This window comes from Notamacropus eugenii, chromosome 6, assembly GCF_028372415.1.
Source record: "Notamacropus eugenii isolate mMacEug1 chromosome 6, mMacEug1.pri_v2, whole genome shotgun sequence".
Classification (NCBI taxonomy): domain Eukaryota; kingdom Metazoa; phylum Chordata; class Mammalia; order Diprotodontia; family Macropodidae; genus Notamacropus; species Notamacropus eugenii.
The window spans coordinates 17,253,594-17,275,561 of record NC_092877.1 but is presented as its reverse complement, the minus strand read 5'-3'; the positions used below and the strand labels follow the sequence as shown (position 1 = coordinate 17,275,561).

The 21,968-nt window shown below is 46.6% G+C and overlaps 1 protein-coding gene across 1 annotated transcript in view; it reads right to left on the bottom strand.

Moving 5' to 3' along the window:
- Nucleotides 1-21,968, bottom strand: part of ABTB2 (ankyrin repeat and BTB domain containing 2) — a 189,402-nt gene that overhangs the window by 23,209 nt on the left and 144,225 nt on the right. Inside the window, exons 4-5 of the mRNA XM_072619189.1 lie at nucleotides 1,321-1,473; nucleotides 30-195 (exon numbers count right to left, since the gene is read on the bottom strand). Of these exons, the coding sequence (XP_072475290.1) occupies nucleotides 30-195; nucleotides 1,321-1,473 (319 nt within the window). The remainder of the gene's footprint in view (nucleotides 1-29; nucleotides 196-1,320; nucleotides 1,474-21,968) is intronic.

The window sequence follows — 21,968 nt, the reverse complement described above, 5'->3', positions numbered from 1 at the left end:
AGACTCTCCCTAATTTCCCTTGTCTCTACCTGGTCGTCCATGGTGTTAACTCCATCAGGTCCCAGTGCCTCGATGGCCTGGTTGATGAGATCTGTCCTCCCACAGTTGAGCATTCGGAAACCTAGGTCCTGGTTGAACTTCTCAGTGGCTGCTTTGGCATCGAGTCTCCGAAAGGAACTGAAACAGCATTCAGGCCTGTCCGAGAGAAAGAAAAGAGGGTATGAGCTGCATTAGAGGAACTCTTTCTGAGATGTGTTCAGGGAGTGTTTCCACTGGGACTCACCGCAGTCAGGCTACCCCAGAGGTGCTAGGCTGGGGGTGAGACTTCTACAGGATCATATTGGCCAAGCGAAGGATGGTCTTAGACACAGCCAGCCTCATTCTTTCTCAACAAATCATGAAGTCCAAAAAGCACCTTGGTAGTGTACATTCTACCTCCCTCCTGAATCTGGGGTGCGCTACTGGAAATGTCTGTGTCCTTACCCGTTTCACATCACTCCCCTTTATATACTCCATATCTCAGCCAGACTGGCCTACTTGGTATCATAGATTTGGAGCTCAAAAGGATGGAGGAAGACATCAGTCCTTGTTTAATGCATTTCATACCTGACATTTCCAGTCTCTCCCAGTCTCCCTATAGTGGCCTCTAAGCTGGGAACGCTTTCCCTCTCACCCATCCCTAAGAATTCCTAATTTCTTACAACTCAGCTCAGCCTCAGGCACCATGTGAGGCCCCTACTCAATTCCCCACATCTACATCTATTTATCTGTGTACATGTTGTTTCTTCTCAACAGAATTTAACTCCTTGAGGGCAGAGGTGCTCTCTCGCGTTCTCTCTCTGTCTGTCTCTCTCTCTCTCAACAACCCAATTCCAAGACAAAGGAAAGGGTTGGAATTCTTCTGCTGTGTCCATAATGCTGGGCTCTTCCACGGGGCTTTCCCATTCCAACTTGCCTGTTACATGTACCGATCATGGAATCTCAGGAGATGGGGACAGTCCCCAGGGACCAGAATTGATTGAGATTTATGAGCTAGTCTGCTAATACTCCTGGGTATTTATGGGGGACTTTCTCAGAGAAGTTCAAAACACCTTATAGCCTTTACCACCCACCCTCCCAACATCTTTGTGAGATGGGAAGTGTATGATTGTGGCTAGCAGTGGCCACAGAGGAAGAAGTCTGAAACACATTGCTTCCCTTGCTCAACAGAAAGCTGTCTGTAGGCTTGGGACCACCACCCCTACCCCTGCCAGCTCTGTCCTTACAGAGTGTAGAACTTCGGGTGTTCCCATCCCAATCCAACAAGCACATCTCACATACTTTAACTGCCGGGGCTCACAGTCCAGGCCAGGTAGGAGTAGTCGGGCTGTCTGCCGGATGTCATCACTGTCCACGGTCAGGCTGCGACGGTGTTCTGCGTAGGTGATGGCCACACGCATCCATTCCATCAGTGGAGGGAGGAGCATGAAGGGCCTGTAAGAGCAAAGAGGCAGCCGGGTCAGCAGGCATGGACATGAGTCAGTGACAGGAAAGAAGAGGATGTTCTCCAGTGTTTCTTGGAGAATGGCTGGCAATTAATTTGTCTTACGGCTTCTTTAAAATAATGCTCCCTTTTTGTACCCTGTCCAGCAAGCTGAAAGGGAGAGAGGCAACAATTCAGTGAGAAGGAGAGGACGTCATCAGGAGAACCACCTCAAACTGCTATGGGACGGAGAGAGCACCAGACTGGGTCAACACCATGCTGACTGCTCTATCTCGTGCCTCAGAAACATCAGACACAGCCAGGGAAATGTTACCAGTGGTCAAGGAAGGCCAGTCAACAGTCAGTTGACAAGTTGATTGTCTGCCCAGTTTCACAGCCCAGGTGGAATCAGAGAGTTGGGCCTCATGGGAGCAGAGGAGACAGCATTGGATTAGTCAGGCGTCAAGAGACCTGAGTTTTGGCCTCCCACAAGCCAACTCTTAACTTCAACAAGTCATTAAGCAATTCTGAGTCTCAGTTTCTTCAATTGTAAAATAAAGGATGATCTCAAAAGCTGTTTCCAGAGTAAGCATTTACAACAAGGATTTCCAAATGGGCAAGGTCACTTTGTCCCTGTCCTGCCAGCTCAATCAATGCAAATAAATTAGGGGTGTGTGTGTGTGTGTGTGTGTGTGTGTGTGTGTGTGTGTGTGTGTGTGTGTGTGTGTGTGTGTGTGTGTGTGTGTGTGTGTGTGTGTGTGTGTGTGTGTGTGTGTGTGTGTGTGTGTGTGTGTGTGTGTGTGTGTGTGTGTGTGTGTGTGTGTATGCAACAGTACTAGAAAAGCCTCAGTCTCTTAGGCTGAGGAGAGTAGCATCAACCAGCCCTATGATGACCTGGCCTGCCAATGCTCCAGAGCAGGGCAGTTCATTTTGCACTACTGTCCCATGAAAGCCCCCACCTGAAACATGCACAGAGAGATAGGACACTGACAAAGCAGGAGAGGGCTTTTTGGGAAGTGTCAGGGGCATGAAATCCTGTTAGGAGAAAGGTTCTATAATAGGATTTGGGAGTAGATCTTTCCTCTAAGGGCTGGGGGGTGAGGGGACCTCCTACTTCAGAAGAAGCAATTCAGCATCTCAAGGACTTTTCTGTTTTCATCCTGTCATGAGCAAGGTAGAGCCGGTGCTGACACAGGATGTATCTTTGACAAAAGGCCTGTTTCCTCCCCCTCCCCCAGCCTCCTTTGTTCCTTCTCAGTCCTGCCTGAGATCACCCACCATCTTAAGTCAGAGAAACAGCTCATGGCTGGTCAGGGCCACTCCTGTTAATGAAGGAAGGTTGCTCAGGATCCGTTTGGAGGGCTTTGTCTAGCTTCCCCAGGCAATGAGGACCCCCTCAGGAGACCATTTCACAGTCTAATAGATTTGGCCATTAGGGAAGTCTCCCTGACAACCAGCTTCCTTGCTTCATGACTCACTGGACATACAGACTGCCCCAGACGGATTGAGCCCTTTTCCCCGCTCACCATCACAAGAAGGAAAGCTGTCACCAGAAAGCTGCACCCTTAAGTAGTCCTGCTAATGACAAGCCAAGAGATCTATTTCCCTCTTCTCTTCTTGTTCTGTCAACTGCAGCAGGCTCAGGGGAGGGGCTGCTGAACGGGACCCAGGCTTTCCTCTAAGTACCTTGGTGCTGGGTCAGCTAGAGCTCGCTAAGGTCCATATTTGCTTTACCTGCCTGTTGGTTCACTTGGGATCAAAATATGAGCTTCCCAAGTATAAGATGAGGAAAGCATGACTACACAGGAGTATGTTAGAAGATCTGAGAGTTTTAATGGATCACAAGTTCCATGTGAGTCAATGGTGTGATCTGGCACCTCAGGGAACTAATGGGATTTTAGCCTATATTAGACAGGCATAACTCCCTGGAATTAGGATTTGATAACGCCCTCTGTACTCTGCCTTGGTTAGATCAAATGTGAGTGCCATGCAGAGTTGTTTTGCGTGCTCTTAGAAGCAGATGGCTAGCATAGAGGATAGAGGATGGGACTTGGAGCCAGGAAGATCTGAGATCAAATCCTGCCTCACACACAATTGTGTGACCCTGGGAAAGTGACTTCACCTCTTTCCTCTTCTGTAAAATGGGGTTAATAATAGCACCTGCCTTTCTCAGTTGTTATCAGGACACAGTGTGATAACAGACGTATTTGTAAAGTACCTTGCTAACTTTAAACTGTTCTATGAATGCTAGTTGCTATTATAATATTACATTATTAATTATGATAGGAAATATAACCATATTGATAATATTGAAATTACCGTTAACAATGACAAGAAATAACAGTCAGGATGGTGGTTAGGAATGGGGACAGGGATGAGAGGCAAGAATGAATGAACAAACCCATGAATTATCTTCCTGCCACAGTTCAGTTCCTAAAGCCAACTGTCTGAGAGGTTCAGTCTTGATCACAGACCTGCAGTGTTTTTCGTAAATTAGACGATATTTAGATTTCCAAAGTACAGTTGAACATCAGAAGCTTTCAGGTCAAAACAGGAAGCCAAGCTCAGAAACCCGTAGTCAAACTGCCAGCTAGCCCCGTCCTTTTTAGCCACAACAAAAAGTCAGTTAACCTCTCTTAAGCAACTTCCAGTGACAGGAGAGTTGCTACCTCCAGAAGCAGCCTTTTCCATTCTGGGATTCCTCTAGTAATTGGGTACGATGTTCAAACCTGCCCCTCTGCCTATGCTTTGTTGTGTGGAGCAAGTAGTCTTTTTGTAAGCAATTCCCCTCCAAATACTTGTTAAGTGACTTGAATTGGACAAGTCACTTAGCCACACTGAGCCTGTTTCCTCACCTGTAAAATAAGGGGGTTGGTCTAGATGACGCCAACTCTAAATCTACCATCCTTTGACTCACTGAGCTTGCAATTCACTTAAACCATCTCTAGCTACACTTCCTGCACTCCACTGATTATCTGAGCCCAAAGGTACAATTAATTTTACATGTATCCCTATTTATTAATGTTTTAAATATTAGCTCCACTGGATATGGCATAAAATTTTACTTACATATCATCAAGCCTTGGGAATAGAAGAGCAAAGAAAAAGATAATTCACAAGTTAGCAAAACAGTGTTGTGTTCATTGGGTGATCCATAGAGCTGAATGTATGGATTTTATTGCTATAAAACCTCTTGAAGCCTCTCTCTGCTGGGATGTGTCCCTCATCTGCCCAAACCCAACCCAACAAGGCAGAGCTAATGGGAAGCTGTGTTCTAGTGAGACACAAATATCACAAGGAAGTTGGGTGCTTGAGAGCTGCCGGTAGGACGCTTTCTACTCTTTTGAAGATGGTACACAGCTACATGCATTATTAATAATCACAAAGAGAGCCATCTCAAAGATGTTTTCTGAAGACAAGGTCATCTTGTTTTCCTTCTGCCCTTGGGGTACGTCTGCTCCTCATTTGAATGCAATTATGACAATTCCACCTGCAAAACCAAGCTCCTCCAACCCTCTTTCCTCGATAAAAACCACATGGGGACTGGTGGAGGGTGAAATAGTCAGGGACGATGCCTCAAACGATGGCCTGAGCACCAGTCAAGAGACCCCGCTGAATTTGTTCCTCCCTAATACGCCTCTTCTGGGTCATGGGATTCGTGCTGCAATTTCTCTCCAGAAGAGTTAAGTAGGACAGCGGTAGGAGCTTTGGAACTGGAGCCAAAGGTCCTGGGTTCAGATTTCATTTCTGCTACTTATAAGTGGTATGACCTTAGGTCAGCACCTTCTTTTCTTGGGCCTTGGCTTTGTCTCCTATGATATGGAGCCTCTCCCTGAGGCTCTTTCTAGCTGTGTTCTATGGTCCTATAATATTTTTTCTCACTCCCTGGGTGTCTTTAGAAGAGCTGGCTGGTGTTCTTGGGCATGCTGGACCAATCCAATAAAAACGAACCCCACTGGCTGCTTCTACAAGGTAGAAGGGCCCCCAAGGAGCAATGTTGAAATGTATCTGTGGATGGGGCCTCTGCTTGCTTTCCCCCTAATTAAAAGGGGAAATATTCTCCCTTCTTGTCTTTCCTCTTGGCTGCCTCTGGATCCTGGGGCAATGCTGATCATATTGACATGGGCGTTGACAGCACCAGTGTTGGGCAGAGGGAATGCAGGGAAGGGTCTTTAGGGCCAGAGAAATCCATGTCCTCTCAGCTCCTTTATGCTTGATAGCTTTCTTCAGGCAGGCTCGATGTTTGAGAAAGCATCTGGCAGTTCAGATGTTGGCAAGTCAGCAGCGGGAAGAGGGCCAGGGCTCTGTCTCTGGATGGCCCCGATCCATCTAAGGACAGCCTTCCCATTTGAGGAAAGGGAATAGTCAAATCATCTGGAAGTCAGTGTGGTACAATGGAAGGGAGAGAAACTTAGGCCTGGGTGCGAATCCTACCATCTCTTATCCCCCATACATGCCATGTCTGGATGGTTCTCCCTCCTTTCTACCTCTTGGAATCCCTAGCTTCCTTCAAGGACAGTCTTCAAGTGGCTTCTCCAAGAAGTGACTCCAATCTCACCTTTTGCAAACAGCCTTTTATCCTGGTCCCCACAGGGCTAATGCCTTCCCTCAGAGACTGTCTCCCGTTTACAATGTATTATTTTGTATGCACAGCGTTGTTTGCAGATTGTTTCATTAACATGTGGGTTCTTTGAGGCTGCTTTTACATTTCTTTATGTAGGGCAGCTAGAGTACCAGGTCTGGAGTCCAGAAGATCTGAGTTCAAATCTGGCCTCAGACACTTACTTACGGTGTGACCCTGGGCAAGTCACTTAACCCTGTTTGCCTCAGTTTCCTCTTCTATAAAATGAGCTGGAGAAGGAAACCTCCAGTATCTCTGCCAAGAAAACCCCAAGATGGGTCATGAAAAGTCAGTCATGATTGAACAACAACATTTTGTATTTACATATCTGGGTATGGTGTTTTTCCCCAATAGACTATAAGGTCTTTGAGGGCAGGGAAAGTTTCCTTTTTGTTTTTCCATTCCCAGAATCTAGTACAATGCTAAAAACATGGCATGCCCTTAATAAATGCTTATTTGAATGGAAAAAAAGCTAAGAGGTACTGTTGGGAGCTATGTCTCTACATCCTGACCATAGACTACTCCAATGGATGTGACTTCCAACCAGGATTTACTGGATGGTGGGATTCTCTGGCCACCAGACTCTCCACGTCCACTGAAGTCAGTGTACACTTTTTAGGACTTCTGCAGGCTGTTTTCTGCTTTTGTGACCAAGGGAAATGAGATGTCTTCATCCTCAGTAGATCTCTGCCCTGGCTTCTGCCTATCATTTCAGAGCCAAGGGACAGTTCATGGACTAGTTCATTCTCTAGGTTGGGGGAAATGATGAGTACTGTGGTGGGCAACCTCCAGTGAAACAACCTGCACCACTTAGTATCACCAACTGTCAGAGCTAGAAATGACCTGAGATGTTGGCTAGCCTGATCCCCTTTTTCAGAGAAGGAACAAGGGTACAGAGTGACAAAGCAGAGTAAAGGATCTCTAAGATCACAGAATTTCAGAATGGGATGGGAACTCCAGGGGCCACAGAGGTTGACTCCAACTTGGAAGACTCGTCTCTTAGAACATACCCAGTGAATGTGTGTCTAGCCTCTACTTGGTGATTCCCAAAGAAGAATCCAGTCTCTTCCAAGGCAGCCCATTCCATGGTTGAGTAATTCTTAATTGTTAGTTTTTTAAATTAACCTAAATCTCAAATCTGTTGTTTTGTGACTTCTACTCACTGATCCTGGTTTTGCCTCTTGGAGCCAAATAAAACCAATCCATTTTTCAGGCCTCAGTCCTTTAAGTACTTGAAGACAACTACCTTGTACTCCATGACTTCTCTTCTCAGGCTAAACACCCTGAGTTTCATCAAATGAGCCTTTATGATAGATTTGATCCCCTTCACCACCCTGGGCACTGTCTAGCTTGGTAACGTCCTTGGTAAAATATGGTCCCAGTGTGATCTGATCAAGGGGGAGGATGGGACCATTACCTCTTCAGTCCTGCTTCAGGACTTTCTCAGAAGTAATTACATAGAATCAGTTAGTGAGTGGCCACATCTTGTGGCACCCAGGGCAGGGCTCACATCACTCTGCCATGTTGGCTGGAGAGCAATAGCTGCTTTCTGTATTTTTTTCCAACTTGAAGGGCCATTTGCACCGCAGACTCAACCGCTCCTATGGAAGGTCTTGAAAAGGCCTTCCACAGGACCTGGTTTGTAAAAAGCCTTTTCTTTCCACCTTAAAAAACAGAGTGCAGTGGGGGAGAAAGAATGAAAACAAGCAAACTGGAGGCCCTGGTTTTAAGAGAGCCTCGAAGCTTGGAAAAAAATAAATAAACCCTGTATCACTCAGCACACTTATGATTTATTGTGATTCCAGTCTTAGAAGCAGTGTCTTAACAACGGGGAACAGGAAATGACTCCAATTTCCAGGCTCAAAGCAGGCCCTGTTCCTACATAGGGAATGGGCAGGGGGCCTCAACAAAACTGGTCCAAGTTGGTGGCCTGGATGCCCGCCTACAACCAGCAGTTGTGAGAAGAGGCCAGCAAGATTCAAGGGCTTTGGCCAATGCTCTGGTTGGAAAGTCAACTTTGGCATGGGGGTGGGTCTGCCCACTGTGTACTCATGTCTGTATATGCACATGGACAAGTAGTATCAATATTGACCTGCATGATCCTTACCGTGGACCCCCTGTCCCATCTAGTCTGTCCTAGAGTCTTGGGAGACCAGATCACAGCTACTTAATGGAAACATTTGGTTAGAAGCCCAAAATGTTTTCAGATTTAGGGCCTTGATCCTACAGCTGGGAAGATTTAGAGAGGGCACCAATGACTGGTAATGGACTTGTTTCCTGATGACCAATTTCATCATCATCTCTTACCCCTCAAGACTCAGAACCCCAAGAAAGGAAACTCAAGGGGATGGGCCAAAGGAAACAGTTTATTTAGGAAGGTGTGGCCAGGAAGATGTTCACCCTCAACCCCCAATGATCTTTCCCTCTGACACACCCTCATTTGCCTTTTGTACCATTCAAAATGATCCAAAGAATCCTCCCCTACCCCATCTACTTTGCCAAACAACACACCCATCCACTATTCTTTCTTCATCACCAGGAGGCGAGCGGGTATTTTTCCTATGGTTTGGGATAGAGACATTACAGATCTAGACTGAAGGTCCAGTTTCCTGAGACAGGGGCAGGGGAGATGAGAGTTCAGGCAATTTCCAAAACGACAAGTCTCTTCACAGGTCAGGGACGGCCCAAGTGCAGAAAACTGCTCAACATGATCCAGGTAGATTCCTTGGGGCCCAGAAAGAGTTCTCATCACAAATTCCCTTGCCCCCTCCCCCCCAACCCCCAGTAGAATCAGGGTGACTAAAAATGGGACTAAAATTCTGGTTTAGAATACAAGAAAAGTAGTGTTCTCTGAAGCCAGACTCTCCTCCAACCCAACTGAAACAATTAGAGTCCAATTCACATCTTGGGTTAATTATTGGGAAAAAATGTTGGGTAAACCAGAACGGTTTCCTCCAGCTCAGACCTCTTTAGACGTCTCACCCTGCCACTCCTGGTGCCGATCCCATCACTCACTCTCCAGAGGGGATTTCTGGGTAAAGGTTGTTTCATAGGAATGGCTTTGGGGTCTCTGAGAGGGAGTGCGCTTCCTTTAGCGTGTTCTTGTTCACCCCCTGCTCCTCTTACCCCATTTGGTATCCATTAGCACAAACTCTAAATAAAGATCTGGTCCCTAATGCTTCCAGCTGGAGAGCTTATTTGCACTGGGATAGGTCTGGAATGACAACAAATTCCCAATTATCCATAAGTGGATTATCTGTGACAGCCCCCAGCTTTCTCCCACCGCCATCTTCAGTCTATTCACCCTCCCAGCTCATAGCTAGGTGGTGGTTGACAGTAGAAGGGGTCCTCAGCTTTAATACTAGGCATGATTTTGGAATGAGGTTAGAAAGCCATTTAGAAATTATTTTTGGATGAGCTCAAGGAGAGTAGGCTGTTTTCCCTATGGGAAACTAGAATTTCTTGAATGGCCAATGAAGGACCAATATTTTGAATTAATAATATTTGACTGGTACATAGCTATGGGTTATAGAATACTATAGTCTCTGAAACAGTAAAACTGCAAATTGTGTGTACTCATCCTTCGTTGCTGAAGAAGACCATGCCATCAGAGAAATAGTAACATGACTTGCACTTGACTTTGTTTTGAGTGAGGGAGGGCTGTGCAGGTCACCAGTCTCACTTCTCCTCCAGAGCCATCTGAATCCAATGACCAGATATTCATCAGGATGACTGGAGATGACCCAGGATGAGGCAATTGGGGTTAAGTGACTTGCCTAAGGTCACACAGCTAGTGAGTGTCAGGTGTCTGAGGTGAGATTTGAACTCAAGTCCTTCTGACTCCTGAACTGGTGTTCTATCCACTGTACCACCTAGCTGCCCCTAAAACTGCAAATTACTCACAGGACAAAGGAGAGGTGTACGGGTGGTGTGTTTCAAGAGAAATCAGGGAAGGCCCCCAGAGGTAAACTTATGGGCAAATAAGACTCTGAGCTATATATGATGGGCAGGTGTGGATGGAGTAGAGTCTGCATTGTTAGAGGGAATATACCCATCAATGAGACCACTGATCCATTTGAGTATTTGGATTAACCATAATTCACTTGATTTGTACCATGCCTCATCCTTCTCCACTAAGTCCAGTAAAGTGAGAGGGGACTTTCAGATGGGGCCATATTTATTCTTTTTGGGGTGAGTAGGAAGAATATTGGTCTTAGGATCATGGAATTTTTGGGGGGGACAGGGAAGGGAGTCTACATCTATGATTTAATAAAGATAGGTATTTTCCAGCATGGAAACTACTTTCATAGTTACAGGAGTTGTAGTTTTAGAAAACTGCCTGGGTCACTGGAGTGGTTAAGTGACTTGCCTAGGGATACAGTCTCATAGTCACAGAGGCAAAACTTGAACCCCTTCCTTTTAACTCCAAGATAGGCACTCTATTTCCCACCATGATACCTGGTACTAGGGGATCATTAACTCAAACTGGAAAGAGATTTTGAAGGTTATCCAGTCCAAGCCTCCAAGTGAAGAATTGAGGCCAGCAGAGGGAAAGAAACTTGTCCAATGTCAATGGAGGAGCCAGGATTGGAATCCGCATCCTTCAACTCCAAATATCTAGCATTTATTCCAACTACCTCAGGACTTAGGTTTGAATCCTGATTATTCATACCTGTGAGACCTTGGTCAAGTCACTTAAACTCATTTGACCTTAATTTCCCCATGGGTTAAATGAAGACCTTGGATTTGGTGAGCTCTTCCAGCTCTAAATCGGTGATCCCATGCTCCTGTCTGGCTCTACCCAAAGCACTTCCCCTCTCTTGGTTCCAGTTTGGATGACACGATCTCTAACATTCTAGATCTCAGGATTCCAGACACTGCTAACATTTTCATGGACCATACAAACTGTTGAGTTAGTACATGTATTTGGGCTTAGGGTTACAGACGGACAATGGGCTGGATGCAGAACTGAATACAAGCAGATAGGACTGTAATTAGGAAAAGGTGTATTGATTTTCCTGACTGCTACCTAAAACTATCTTTTTAATACTGACATACTTCCAGTGGCACTCTCTGGCTACAAAGTGTGGCATATAAGTCTCAAAAAGAGCATAACTGTAGATGATCAATGGGAAGTCACGTGGTGGGTGACAGCAGCTGACAATGGTAATGTTCATGTGTGAGAGAAGACCCTGTCAACAACTCTGTGTCACAGACATATCTGATCCAAAATGGACATGGGCTAGTCCTCCACTGGGAGTGAGAAATGATATCTGGACAGCCTATGGACTGCATGGGGTATGAAAAGAAGGGCAGGCTCCTGGGCAGATCTTCTGGGGAGGATTTTGCAGAAAGAATTGGGCACAAGAACTATGGGAATGGATGAATATTCAGTGAGCAGAACCAAGACCATAAAGGAAAGAAAACACAAGGAAAACAATACTGAAAGACTTTGTTATGCTGATCAGTGCAGTGACCAAGCATGCATGGATTAGAAAGCGTATATCTTGTGTGCTAAGGTGGAGACAGTTTCTGCCCTCAGGGAGCTTCTACTCCTTCATTGTTTTCTTGTGTTTTTCGAGGGTTTTACAGAGTCATAGCATCTACAGCTGGAAAGATGGTGACAGAGACCATTTGTGTGGAGTGCAGTAACATAGTGGCCATGACCTCAGAGGACTAATCTTGACATACAGGTGGTGAACTCCAGGTGTGGAATGAGGCATACAATTTCAGACACAGTCAGTGTACTGATTCATTTTGGTTCTAGATTTGTTTGTTGTGGGATAGGATTGGGGGGAGAGGAATTCTACCTGAAAGTGAGAGTTACATAAAAAAGGAAATGAGAATGAATAAAACATCAAAAGACAAAGGAAGGTTCCCTGCAAGAAGTGCACAGGAGGGGGTTGGCTTGTGTGTGAGCAGTATCCCAGGCAGTCCCCATGCTGATGAGATCAGGAATCTGCCAAGTCTAAGTCCTTGAGTCAGAATGATTGAAGCAGGGCTCCAAAGCCCAAATAAACCATTTATTAGAAACTTGGAGAGACTTAAGTCTTTGGTTACTAGAGGTTACCAGACACCCTCATGTCTCCACAGATCCTTCCCATTAGAAAGAAAACCAGTGTGGGGTTGTCATCTTTCAATCAAAAAGATAATTCCTTCATGCAGCACTTTTCCAGTTGGAAAAACTTTCCTGGGAAAGCCCCATGCTCTGTGACTTTGCAGGGACTCATCGGTTTCAGTAAACCAGGGTGAGAATTCTAGACAGGGTTCAGTCTAGACAACGCCTAAGATCTGGGGTGGCCTGATGTGGTACTGCCACCCATGGGGGATGGCGAGGGGGCCCTCTGGACCCACAAGCACCAGCGCCCCTCAGTCAAGCCGGGCCTTTCCCACTGAGGATTGGGAGAGAGTCCGAGGCATCTTGTGGGTGAGATAAGACAAATTCCAATCAAGCATGTTGGGCAAGATGCCACCCTTTCTACTCCCTTCTCACACTTCTGGGAGCACTCACAGCCAACAGTGAGCCAGACCTCTTTGCTTGGTTTTGTTACACGTGGCGGATAGATCAGAGCGTGTCAGGCTCACAGAGCAGTTGGCCCAGTGGGGACATCCTTGCCCATGTGCTTTCTGAATGGAAAGGCACAGAACTGGCCTCTCTCCCTCTACCATTCCCTCTCTTGCTGGAGCAAGACTTCTTTTCCACCCCAAAGATTGCACTTGGGCTCTCTCTCCAGGGCCTTGCTGAGGTTACGTACTCATATTTATCCTTTGCTGTGGCTAGTAACAAACCTCAGGCCCCATTCTGATGCAGGAAAGCCAGAGAGGAGGAGGCCTTCCTACCTTCTTCAGAGTGGGTACCCTCCCAGCTGTGGCTAGCACCGCTTAGACCTCTTTGCTTTCAACAGGTGGGCTTAGTCGGGTGCTTGGATTAGGATATTAAAGGATATTAAAGACATCAACTCCTTTCACCCAACAAGCATTGATGGAGCACCAATTGTGAATCTTGCCAGTCACATCTCTTATGTTCGGGTTCTGAGGATGAGTGGCATTGATTTAAAGTGGTCTCCCTGCACTTCTGGGCTTCCAGGGTGAGAGTTTCTAGTACCCACACTAAGGCCTCTTAGAGAAAATGGTAGATATAGGTATCCAAGGAGTTATACATATCAATGTGGGGCAGCACCCCAAGATAGCAGAGTTCAGAGTCAGTTATAGAACTGAAATCTTACAGATAGTTGGACCACTTTGATGTAAGGAACAGAGAGTCAGGAAAACCTGAGCATAAATCCTGCTTTTAGAGATTTACTAGCTGTGTGGTCCTGGGCAAGTCACTTAGCTGCTCTGTGTCTCAGTTTCCTTTCTTTACAAAAAGACAGTTCAACTAAATGGTCTTTTAAGTCCCTTCTAGGTCTGCTTCTGTGATACTAAAAGTCCAAGGGCTCCTTGTCATAAACTTTTCCAGCATTGTCAAAAAGCTGTCGTGAGATGGTTAGAGAAAGAAGTCATGGGGAGGGATCCCTCCCACTTAAAGAGAGGAATAAGGGAAAAGCCTTGTCACCATCGTCATCACAGTATTGCTGGCTGATAGGCTTAGAGTTAGAAGGGACCTTGGAAGTCACCCAGTCCAGAAGGGAAGCTGAGCATCACCCTGGCTGCTGTTTCTTTAACCCTTTAAGGTCTGTAGGGTACTTCATGTACCACGTCTCAGGCTGGTGCTGATTATCCCCACTTTATAGATGAGGAGAATGAGGGTCAGGGAGATGAAGTTACCTCCCAGGGCTAGCCTCTCAGGCAGCAGAATATGAAGCCAGGGCTTCCTGATTCCAAGTTTCCTACTTTGTCCACTCCAGGTGGGTTCTCTGGTTCCTCTGGCACAAAGCAAATGTGAAAAGTCTTCTACTGGCTTTTCCTAAGGTGTTTCAGCTCCAGATCTATGACCCCCGGTCCTATGAACTCGGACCCGGGGCTGACTCCCTGACAGAGAAGAGGCTTAAGCAGACTGTTCCCTTCACAATCCATCATCTGTACTCACAGCTGTGTCTACACCACGGACCAGAGGACCAGACACCCAAGAGCATAAGAGAAAGAAACCTTCAGGGCCAGGAGTTGCCTTCAGTTGACTTCCCCTTCTTCTAATCTCATCTCTAAGACTCAGAGGTGAATCCCATATTCCACCAGGTGTTCGTCTCCTGAAAAATCCACAAACAGTAAGGAGATGGGAATTGGGACAAAACCTGCCCGTGTGGGCTGTAATTCTGAGAGAGGAAATGAATCTTGACTATCAGTCTGACGAGGCACATAGGAACAGGCAAGAAACCAGTCCAGTTTGGCTCTGATCAGCACAGGGATGTCGCTGTACTAGCCTCCAGCCCTAGGCTCTGAAGCTTGGCCCTCCAGGGCCTCCTTCTTTGAAACAAAAAGGGAGCAATGATGATGATAATAATGAAAAAATAATAACTGTCAGTTCTCCTTACAGTTGGGATTTCCTGCGCTGAGCTGGAGACAAAGAGCATTGTGGTGACCACCCTCACAAAGCCCCAGGGCCCCACGGTTGCCAGCCCCCTCTCTCTCTCCCTGCCTGTCTCCAACAATAGGACAGGAAGCTGTACCAACCTAGCAGCCCTCAGCACAGCAGTCAGCAGCCGGGACGAAATCCTGTCCTTTCTCCGGGTCTGTCAACATTTGGCACCAACTGCTTCCTCCGTCTCGCCCAAATCCCTTCATTCTTTCTTCCCAAGGAACTTGGCACTTAATACCCTTTGACTGGTCCTCACTGAGCTGCGGGCGATTAACAGATGGTGAAATGGGCCCAGGATGGGTTAGTGGCACCGCAGGGCAGGAGGAGAGCTGGAGATACTAACCACAGTGGACCAATGAATCACATGAGCACTTATTAAACACCTACTAAGTGCCTGGCCAAGAACGACAGCTATCACCTCATTATCTCAAACGGGGACTAAAGATGATTCGTTGTCATTTGTTTGTTCGTTTTGAGCCCGAATCTGATTTCATTAGTTGCTGAGATTTCCTTGTGAGGAAACGCCCATTACCAGTGTAGATCGGCACCTGGTCTTTAACTCATACTCTTTGAGAGTTTTCTGGGGTACTGAAAGTTAAGAAATATAAAGTGCCTACTATATGCCAGGTATGCTAAGTGCCAGAAGGGAAAAAGACAGTCTCTGCACTCAAGGAGTTCCCAATCTAAGGAGGTGACAACATGCAAACAAGACGTACAAGGGATAAATTGGAGAGAAAGAACAGATAGCAGCATTTAGGGGGAGGGGCTGGGAAAGGCTTCTTATAGAATGTGAAATTTTAGTTGGAGCTTGAAGGAAGTCAGGAGGCAGAGATGAGGAGGGAGAGCATTCTGGGCATGAGTTAAGTGACTTGTCCAAGGTCACATAGCATGCATGTTTAAGAATGGAACTTGAACCCAGGTCTCCCTGACCTGGAAGTGGGTCAACTCTTTATCAGCTACATTACATCACACTATTGGTCATAACAGCTAAAGTTCTGGGCTTGGGGACAGGAAGAATTAAGGTTGAATCCTCCCTCTGATACTACATTTGTGACCTTAGAGCAAGTCACATAACATCTGCCAGCCTCAGTTTCCTCATCTGTAAAATGGGCATATTAATAGTACCTCTCAGAAAAGGGTCAGATGAGATAAAATACATAAAGCACTTTGTAAACTTAACATATGTATATGCTAGCTAATATCCTTATCTCTTGTTTAATATCCCTACAGCAAAAAATCCCCACGCAACTAATTTGAGATGTAGGCCCATGAGTGTGAACACACACACACACACACACACACACACATGCACACACACGCATGCACACACACACTGTTATCAAATCTGAAAAGCGTCCTGTGCCCCAGGCAGAGAGCAGGAGGGAATTAATTGGATATTAAGAACTGACTGCATTTGGTATATTAAATGTACATTAAGTGCTGGGGTTCATACAATTTTCCATCCAAGAATCACAAGGAATGTGAAAGGTAAAGTGCAGGAAAGTGATCACTAACTAAGCTCTTCTAGCTCCAACATTCTTTATGGAGGCAGCATAGCATGATGGAAAGATCTGGAATTAGAAATCTGGATTCAGGTCCTAACTCTGCGGCTTCCTAGCTAAGCAGCCCTGGGCAAGTCACAACCTCTGTGAAGGTTACAGGGGAAGATCCACAATTGTTAAGTAAGAGCCTTTCTGACTCTTCAAGTTTCTGAGTCTTCTAATTAGATGGATGACCTTGGATGGATAGTTCTTCTTTCTGGGTCTGTATCTGGGGAGGGATGAACTAGATGATAATGAATATTCTCTCTCTGGTTTAGAATTCAGTATTTTGATCAAGATGGAAGGGTTCTATAAATCACACTGATTCCTCCATGGGCAAATAGACTCCATAGTGGTTCAGACATAAGCTGAGTAGGGACCTCAGGTATCTCTGTTCCTAATCCTCTGCTTTTCCAAGCTTGAACCACATCTCAAGTCCAATTCACTTGCTCATTTCCAAAAGAGGTCAGCATCCCTCCCCTCCCATTCCTCCCTCACCAAGGTAGGCCTCCATGTTCTCGGGACGAAGGCCTATAAACAGACCACTTCAGAGGTTTATGAGTTTGCCAGGCTGGGGAATAATCTGAAACACTACAGTCAATTCACTCACACACCATCCTCCTCTCTTGTACTTGCATTTTCAAGTAAGCAGATGGAGATTTAATGCACAGAATGGGAAAAAAACCAAGAGCAAAAAGCTTAACGTGGCAAATCTTCTTGAAATGGTATTTAAGGGAGACATACACAAAACAAAGCCCTGGCTGCTATCATCTCCACATTTGATAAGAAACCACTTTTGCAAGCTGAGCAAAAAAAAAAAAAAAAGACAGAGAAAAAGAAAAAAAAAAGATGAATGATCTCGAGTCTTCTTTCTTAACGCACTGCATTTTGTGGATCTGTCAAGTGTTTCTCCAACAGGGAGGTGCCTCCCTAGTCCTTGCACAGTACAGGACCAAGGCAGAAATCTCTTTGGGCTATGTATGGAGACTCAGGCCACTGGCTGGATTTTTCTGAGAACGTGGGGAGGGATGCCCTGCCCCCAGGCTGGGCCCAGCTAGCCTTCATCCTACTCTTTGTTCAAGGTGCATATATTTGGCTTTACTTAACTGTATACATGAGGTCCTTCCCTCAGAGAACAGCAGAATTTGTGAGCTTTTTGAACAGAGACTGTGTCATTACTGTGTTTAGGGCTATTGCAGGGTGCCTGGCAAAAAGGAGGTGCTTAATCAATACTTGCTGAATGGAGTTGAATGTCCAGGAATCTGCCAGCCCAAGGGAAATTCTACCTCTTTGTCAGGTGGCCAGGCCAGGGTAGCCCGTCTCAGCCTCATTCCCTCTTACCCTTGGTGTGGTTGGCCCTGATCGCCAAGAACAGTCCTCAAGGGAGCACCCAGCCTGGACTTGTCTGGTGGAAATGGGCCAGCTTTCCCTGTTCCCAGGCAGGCAGAGGCTCGGAAGGGGTGAGGGAAGAAAGGAAAGCAGGGTGGGTGCAGCCGGAACTTTGGGCCAGGGCTTCTCTCAGGAAATTCCCCGGCAGCACCTCACTGCCTTCTCCTCCTCCCCTGATAAAGGGCCTGGGGGAAAGGGACCTGGAAGCATGGGGATTAGGGGAGAAAGGCTGCACAAACCACAAAAGCCACAATGCTGCACTGAAGGGGATGGGGGGGGGGGGGGCGTTGGAATGGGAGGAGGATATGCTGATCCCAGAGCTGAGCCAGGAACAGCTCAACACAACATTGCCTATCTCATGGGTACTTAACTGAAGCACTGAGAGGCCAAGGGCCTCCAGCACTGGGGGTTCTCCATCGAGGAGGCTCAGACTGACTTAGGTCCATCAGATCAGAATTGGAAGAAGGAACCCTTGGAGGGTATTTGGTCCAATTCCTTCATTTTATATACAGGGACACTGACACCGGGAAAGGTGAAGTCACTTAGGATCCTAGAACAAGGGACCTTAGAGGCCATGCAGGCTGGCCTTTCTGGGACTCGGTTTCCTCCTCTGTAAAATGAGGGAATTGGACTAAATGACCTCTAGCGTTCCTTCTTCCAGCTCTAAATCTATGCTTTTCAGTCACTTCTCTTCAAGACTCAGTTTCCTCATCTGTAACGTGAGGGATTAGATAAGGTCTGTTTCTTGGGTCATCTCCAATTGTTCTGATCTATATCTGACCACCAGACACAGACGACTCTGGAGGAGAAAGTGAGACTGGGGACTTTGCCCAGCCTTCCCTCGCTCAAATCCAATTCACTTGCAAGTCACGGCATCACCTCCCTGATGTCATGGTCCTCTTTGAGAACGAAGGACAAACCACGCAACTTGAACAAGATGGTATATGGGGTCCCTTCTAGCTACAAATCTATGTTCACAAGTCACTTCTCACTTTGGGACTCAATTTCCTCTTCTGTTAAATGAGGGGTTGGACAAGACGGCATCTCAGGTCCTATCTAGCACTAAGTCTAAAACTCTACTGGACCTACAGGAATTTCATACTACAGAAGTATGAGCCCAAGGTCCTTTCTGGAGCTAGAGAAATCAGTGTTTGCACATGGAAATGGAGAAGTGACCATGAGAACTAAGAAGTCATCAAATTCTCTTTTTTTTTCCCTTTTTCTTCTCCTTAATCCAAAGTTAGATGTTGGTTTAAACCAGGCCCCATATCTCCCTCCTACTGAAAAATTCCCAGATCCACCTCCTTCATGCCTGACTCCACACTGTGGGGGATCTCCGGCAGGTCTGATGCACAGAGTGACTCTGGGATGGATGTGGGGTGGGGGCGGGGGCAGAGTCTGAGAAACAACCTCACTGATGGGTTCTTGGATGGTGGCAGCTGCCACCCAATCCCAGGGAAGCCCACGGGGCACAGCTACTCCCCAAGGCTGAGGTTTCTCTGCTTGAGACTCTGACAGAGGCTCTCTGGAATGATACTTGGTGAGGTCTGAGCCCGCAGGCACCTGAGGATCTGAGATGATGAGAATCTGTTTACTCACTGTCTCAGAGCTGGGTAGTTTTGCCCATCACCATGATGACAGAGAGGATAGGGGAGTGGAATATGGCAAGAGATCATAAGACTCTGCCCCTAAACTGGCCTATTCCCCTCAGTGTGGCTCATAAGCTGATAGAGCTCTTACTATTTCAATAGCAAGAAACTTCTCTTCTTTCCTTAGGAGTATGTAAACTCCTTGAGAGCAGGGACTGTTTTGTCTGTGTCTCCTTGGCAGCACACAGTAGGTGCTTAATGGGTGCTTGTGGAATGGTATACATGGTCAGACTGGGTTCATGCTTTGGTTAACTGTGCTAAACTGCTTCCTTCCCACCCTTTCTTTTTTTAATTCATTAATATAAGGGATGGTTCCCGGGGCAATCCTCTCTGGAGTAAAGGAAATCAGCGTGCACGGAAACGAAAGGGTCACCAGGAGGAGTGACTAAGAGATCATCCAGCTCTAGATTTTGCCTTTTTCTTCTCCTTGATCCAAAGTCAGAATGTCCTGGTTTAAGCTAGGCCTCATTTCTCTCTTCTACTGAAAAAGTCCCAGACCACCTCCCCTCACACCCAACTCCACACTGTGGCAGCAACCTTGCAGGTCTGACATTCAGAAGATATCAACATAATTAAAAAAAAAAGTCCCTGTCGAATTGTTAAAGGACTCCTCAGATCATGTTCCTCATGAGCCCCCGCCAGCCTTCTTTCTGAGGCTTCTATATTTACTCCAGTCACTCAGAGGCCTACTCCGAATGTGCTCACTCTGGCCAGGCCCAAGCGTCCTAGTGAAATTAGGGCCTGGCAAGACCCTGCAAGGGCACTCATGCCGCATGCCTTCAGGCAGGACCATGGCTCAACCATGGCTGAGAGGGGGGCTTCTGCTCTCTTCCTTAAGGCTTCTAGAGAAGGTCATTCCCTGGAGTATGGTCTCCTTTCTTCATACTCTGTGGCCTCCAGTCAGAAAGGTCCTCTCACTCAACCCCCACCCCGCCTCCCCGCCTTCTTTCTGTTTTATTCCAGAGACTATGCACCTGTAGGGCAGGGGCTGTGACCACACCTAGACTTTTGATTATGCCAACATCTAGAAAGCATCCTGTGTGGGTGATGGGAAGGTATCTGCATTTTCCACTTTCCCAGGCTATCAAGGGTTCCCTGGTACAATAGGGTGGCAGGGCCCAGGTAGAGTCGGAATGTGACCACTCAGTGGCCCAGGACCCACCCAGCTTCTCCTTGCTCATATTGTAATCCCCAGTGGTCAATTCTTTGCCATGGGCCCAAGCCCTGGGAAAGATCAGGCCTAGGAGGCCTGTGTTCATCACAGGTCATAGAACTTGTCTTCAAGCCAGATCAACCGGAAGACCCCTTGAGCTGTTGCTATTGGTCTAGAAGAGACTCCCTCCATCATGGGACAACTTAGTCTGAGAGCTGCCCCGCTTTCTGCAGAAGCAGTAGAGAAAGCCCCTCCCTCACCAGCTGTCATCCCTTGCTGGGGTCTTTGGTAGACAATGGACAGGAAGGGGCAGGTCTGGTGTGGAGAGTGGATTTAGAGAGATGGTTGGGGTAAAAATCAGAGAGCTTGGAAATGGATAGGTCTTGGCCACAACATAGAAGATGAGTGAGTATCCTCACGCTTCCCAATATTGACTGAGACACACACACACACCCCCTCTGTATACAGTATACAGTGTGCTTTGGGAACACTCTGTGTGTGTGTGTGTGTGTGTGTGTGTGTGTGTGTGTGTGTGTATGTGAGAGTGTGTAGGGGGAGTGTACCTCAAAACAGGAAATGAGTGGTCAGAGTTTCAGGCAGTATGTGTGTGTTGACAGTTACTCAGGCTCAGTGGAATGGGTTGACGGTGATGATGGGAGCACAGCACAAAACAGATCTCTTCCCTTAAGTGGGAGCGATTAGTGGGCTAGCCGTCTGTCTGTTCCACCAGCAGAGATATCTGGAACACAGCTTCAAATCTGCACTGTGGGAGGGGGTCTTAGGAGAGGCCCTGGCTACCCTACCCTTTCCCCTGACTGAGCCAAAGAATCATCCCATTTTCTTCCTATGGCCAAGAGGTCTGGGGTTTCCCCACATGCTTTTTGGCTGTGACTGAAGCCTTGGGCTCAGTGTTCTGACTGGAGAGTGGGGAATTAGTCACCCAGTAAAAAAAGCAACCTTCTCTACTATATTGAGACATTGGCCATATAGATAACGCTGGCCAGTAAATTGGGATGGGAGAGGGACTCATCCAGGCTACCAGAAGACAGCTTGCTCACTTGGAAATCTCTAGGTTGCCCTCATTTTAGGACTAAAATATAGGAAATTGTTTATTCTTTTTAAATATTGGTTTTAATTTCTCATGTGCCTGTGATGACTCACAGAAAATACCTTGCTTGCAAATGTGTTTGGGCAACCCACAGGGTGGTGTATGTGTGTGTAGACACATACATATGTATATTTTAAACTCATATGTAAAAACATACACACCCCAATACACCTCAAGCACTAACCCTAGTCGATAAGACTAGGTTCCTAACTAGGGGTCCCCAAGGGATCTCTCTGTGGATCAGATTTCAGGGAGGGAGCAGTCTGTGGGAGAAAAAAATGACTTTCTTTTCACTAACCTCTAGCTAAAATGTAGCATTTCCTCTAAGGTCCTTCCTAGCTACAAATCCTCTGGTTTTATGATGCCATCTATATCAAGGTAGCAACTTCTCCTTAGCATTGGGAGGCACTTGGCATCAATTGTCACTTCCAGGCTGGTCACTGTCCATCAGCAATCAGGTCTTGGTCACATTAATGGGGTTGGGAGAGAATATACACCAGGAAAAGACTTTCCTAGTAGAAAGGGTTACG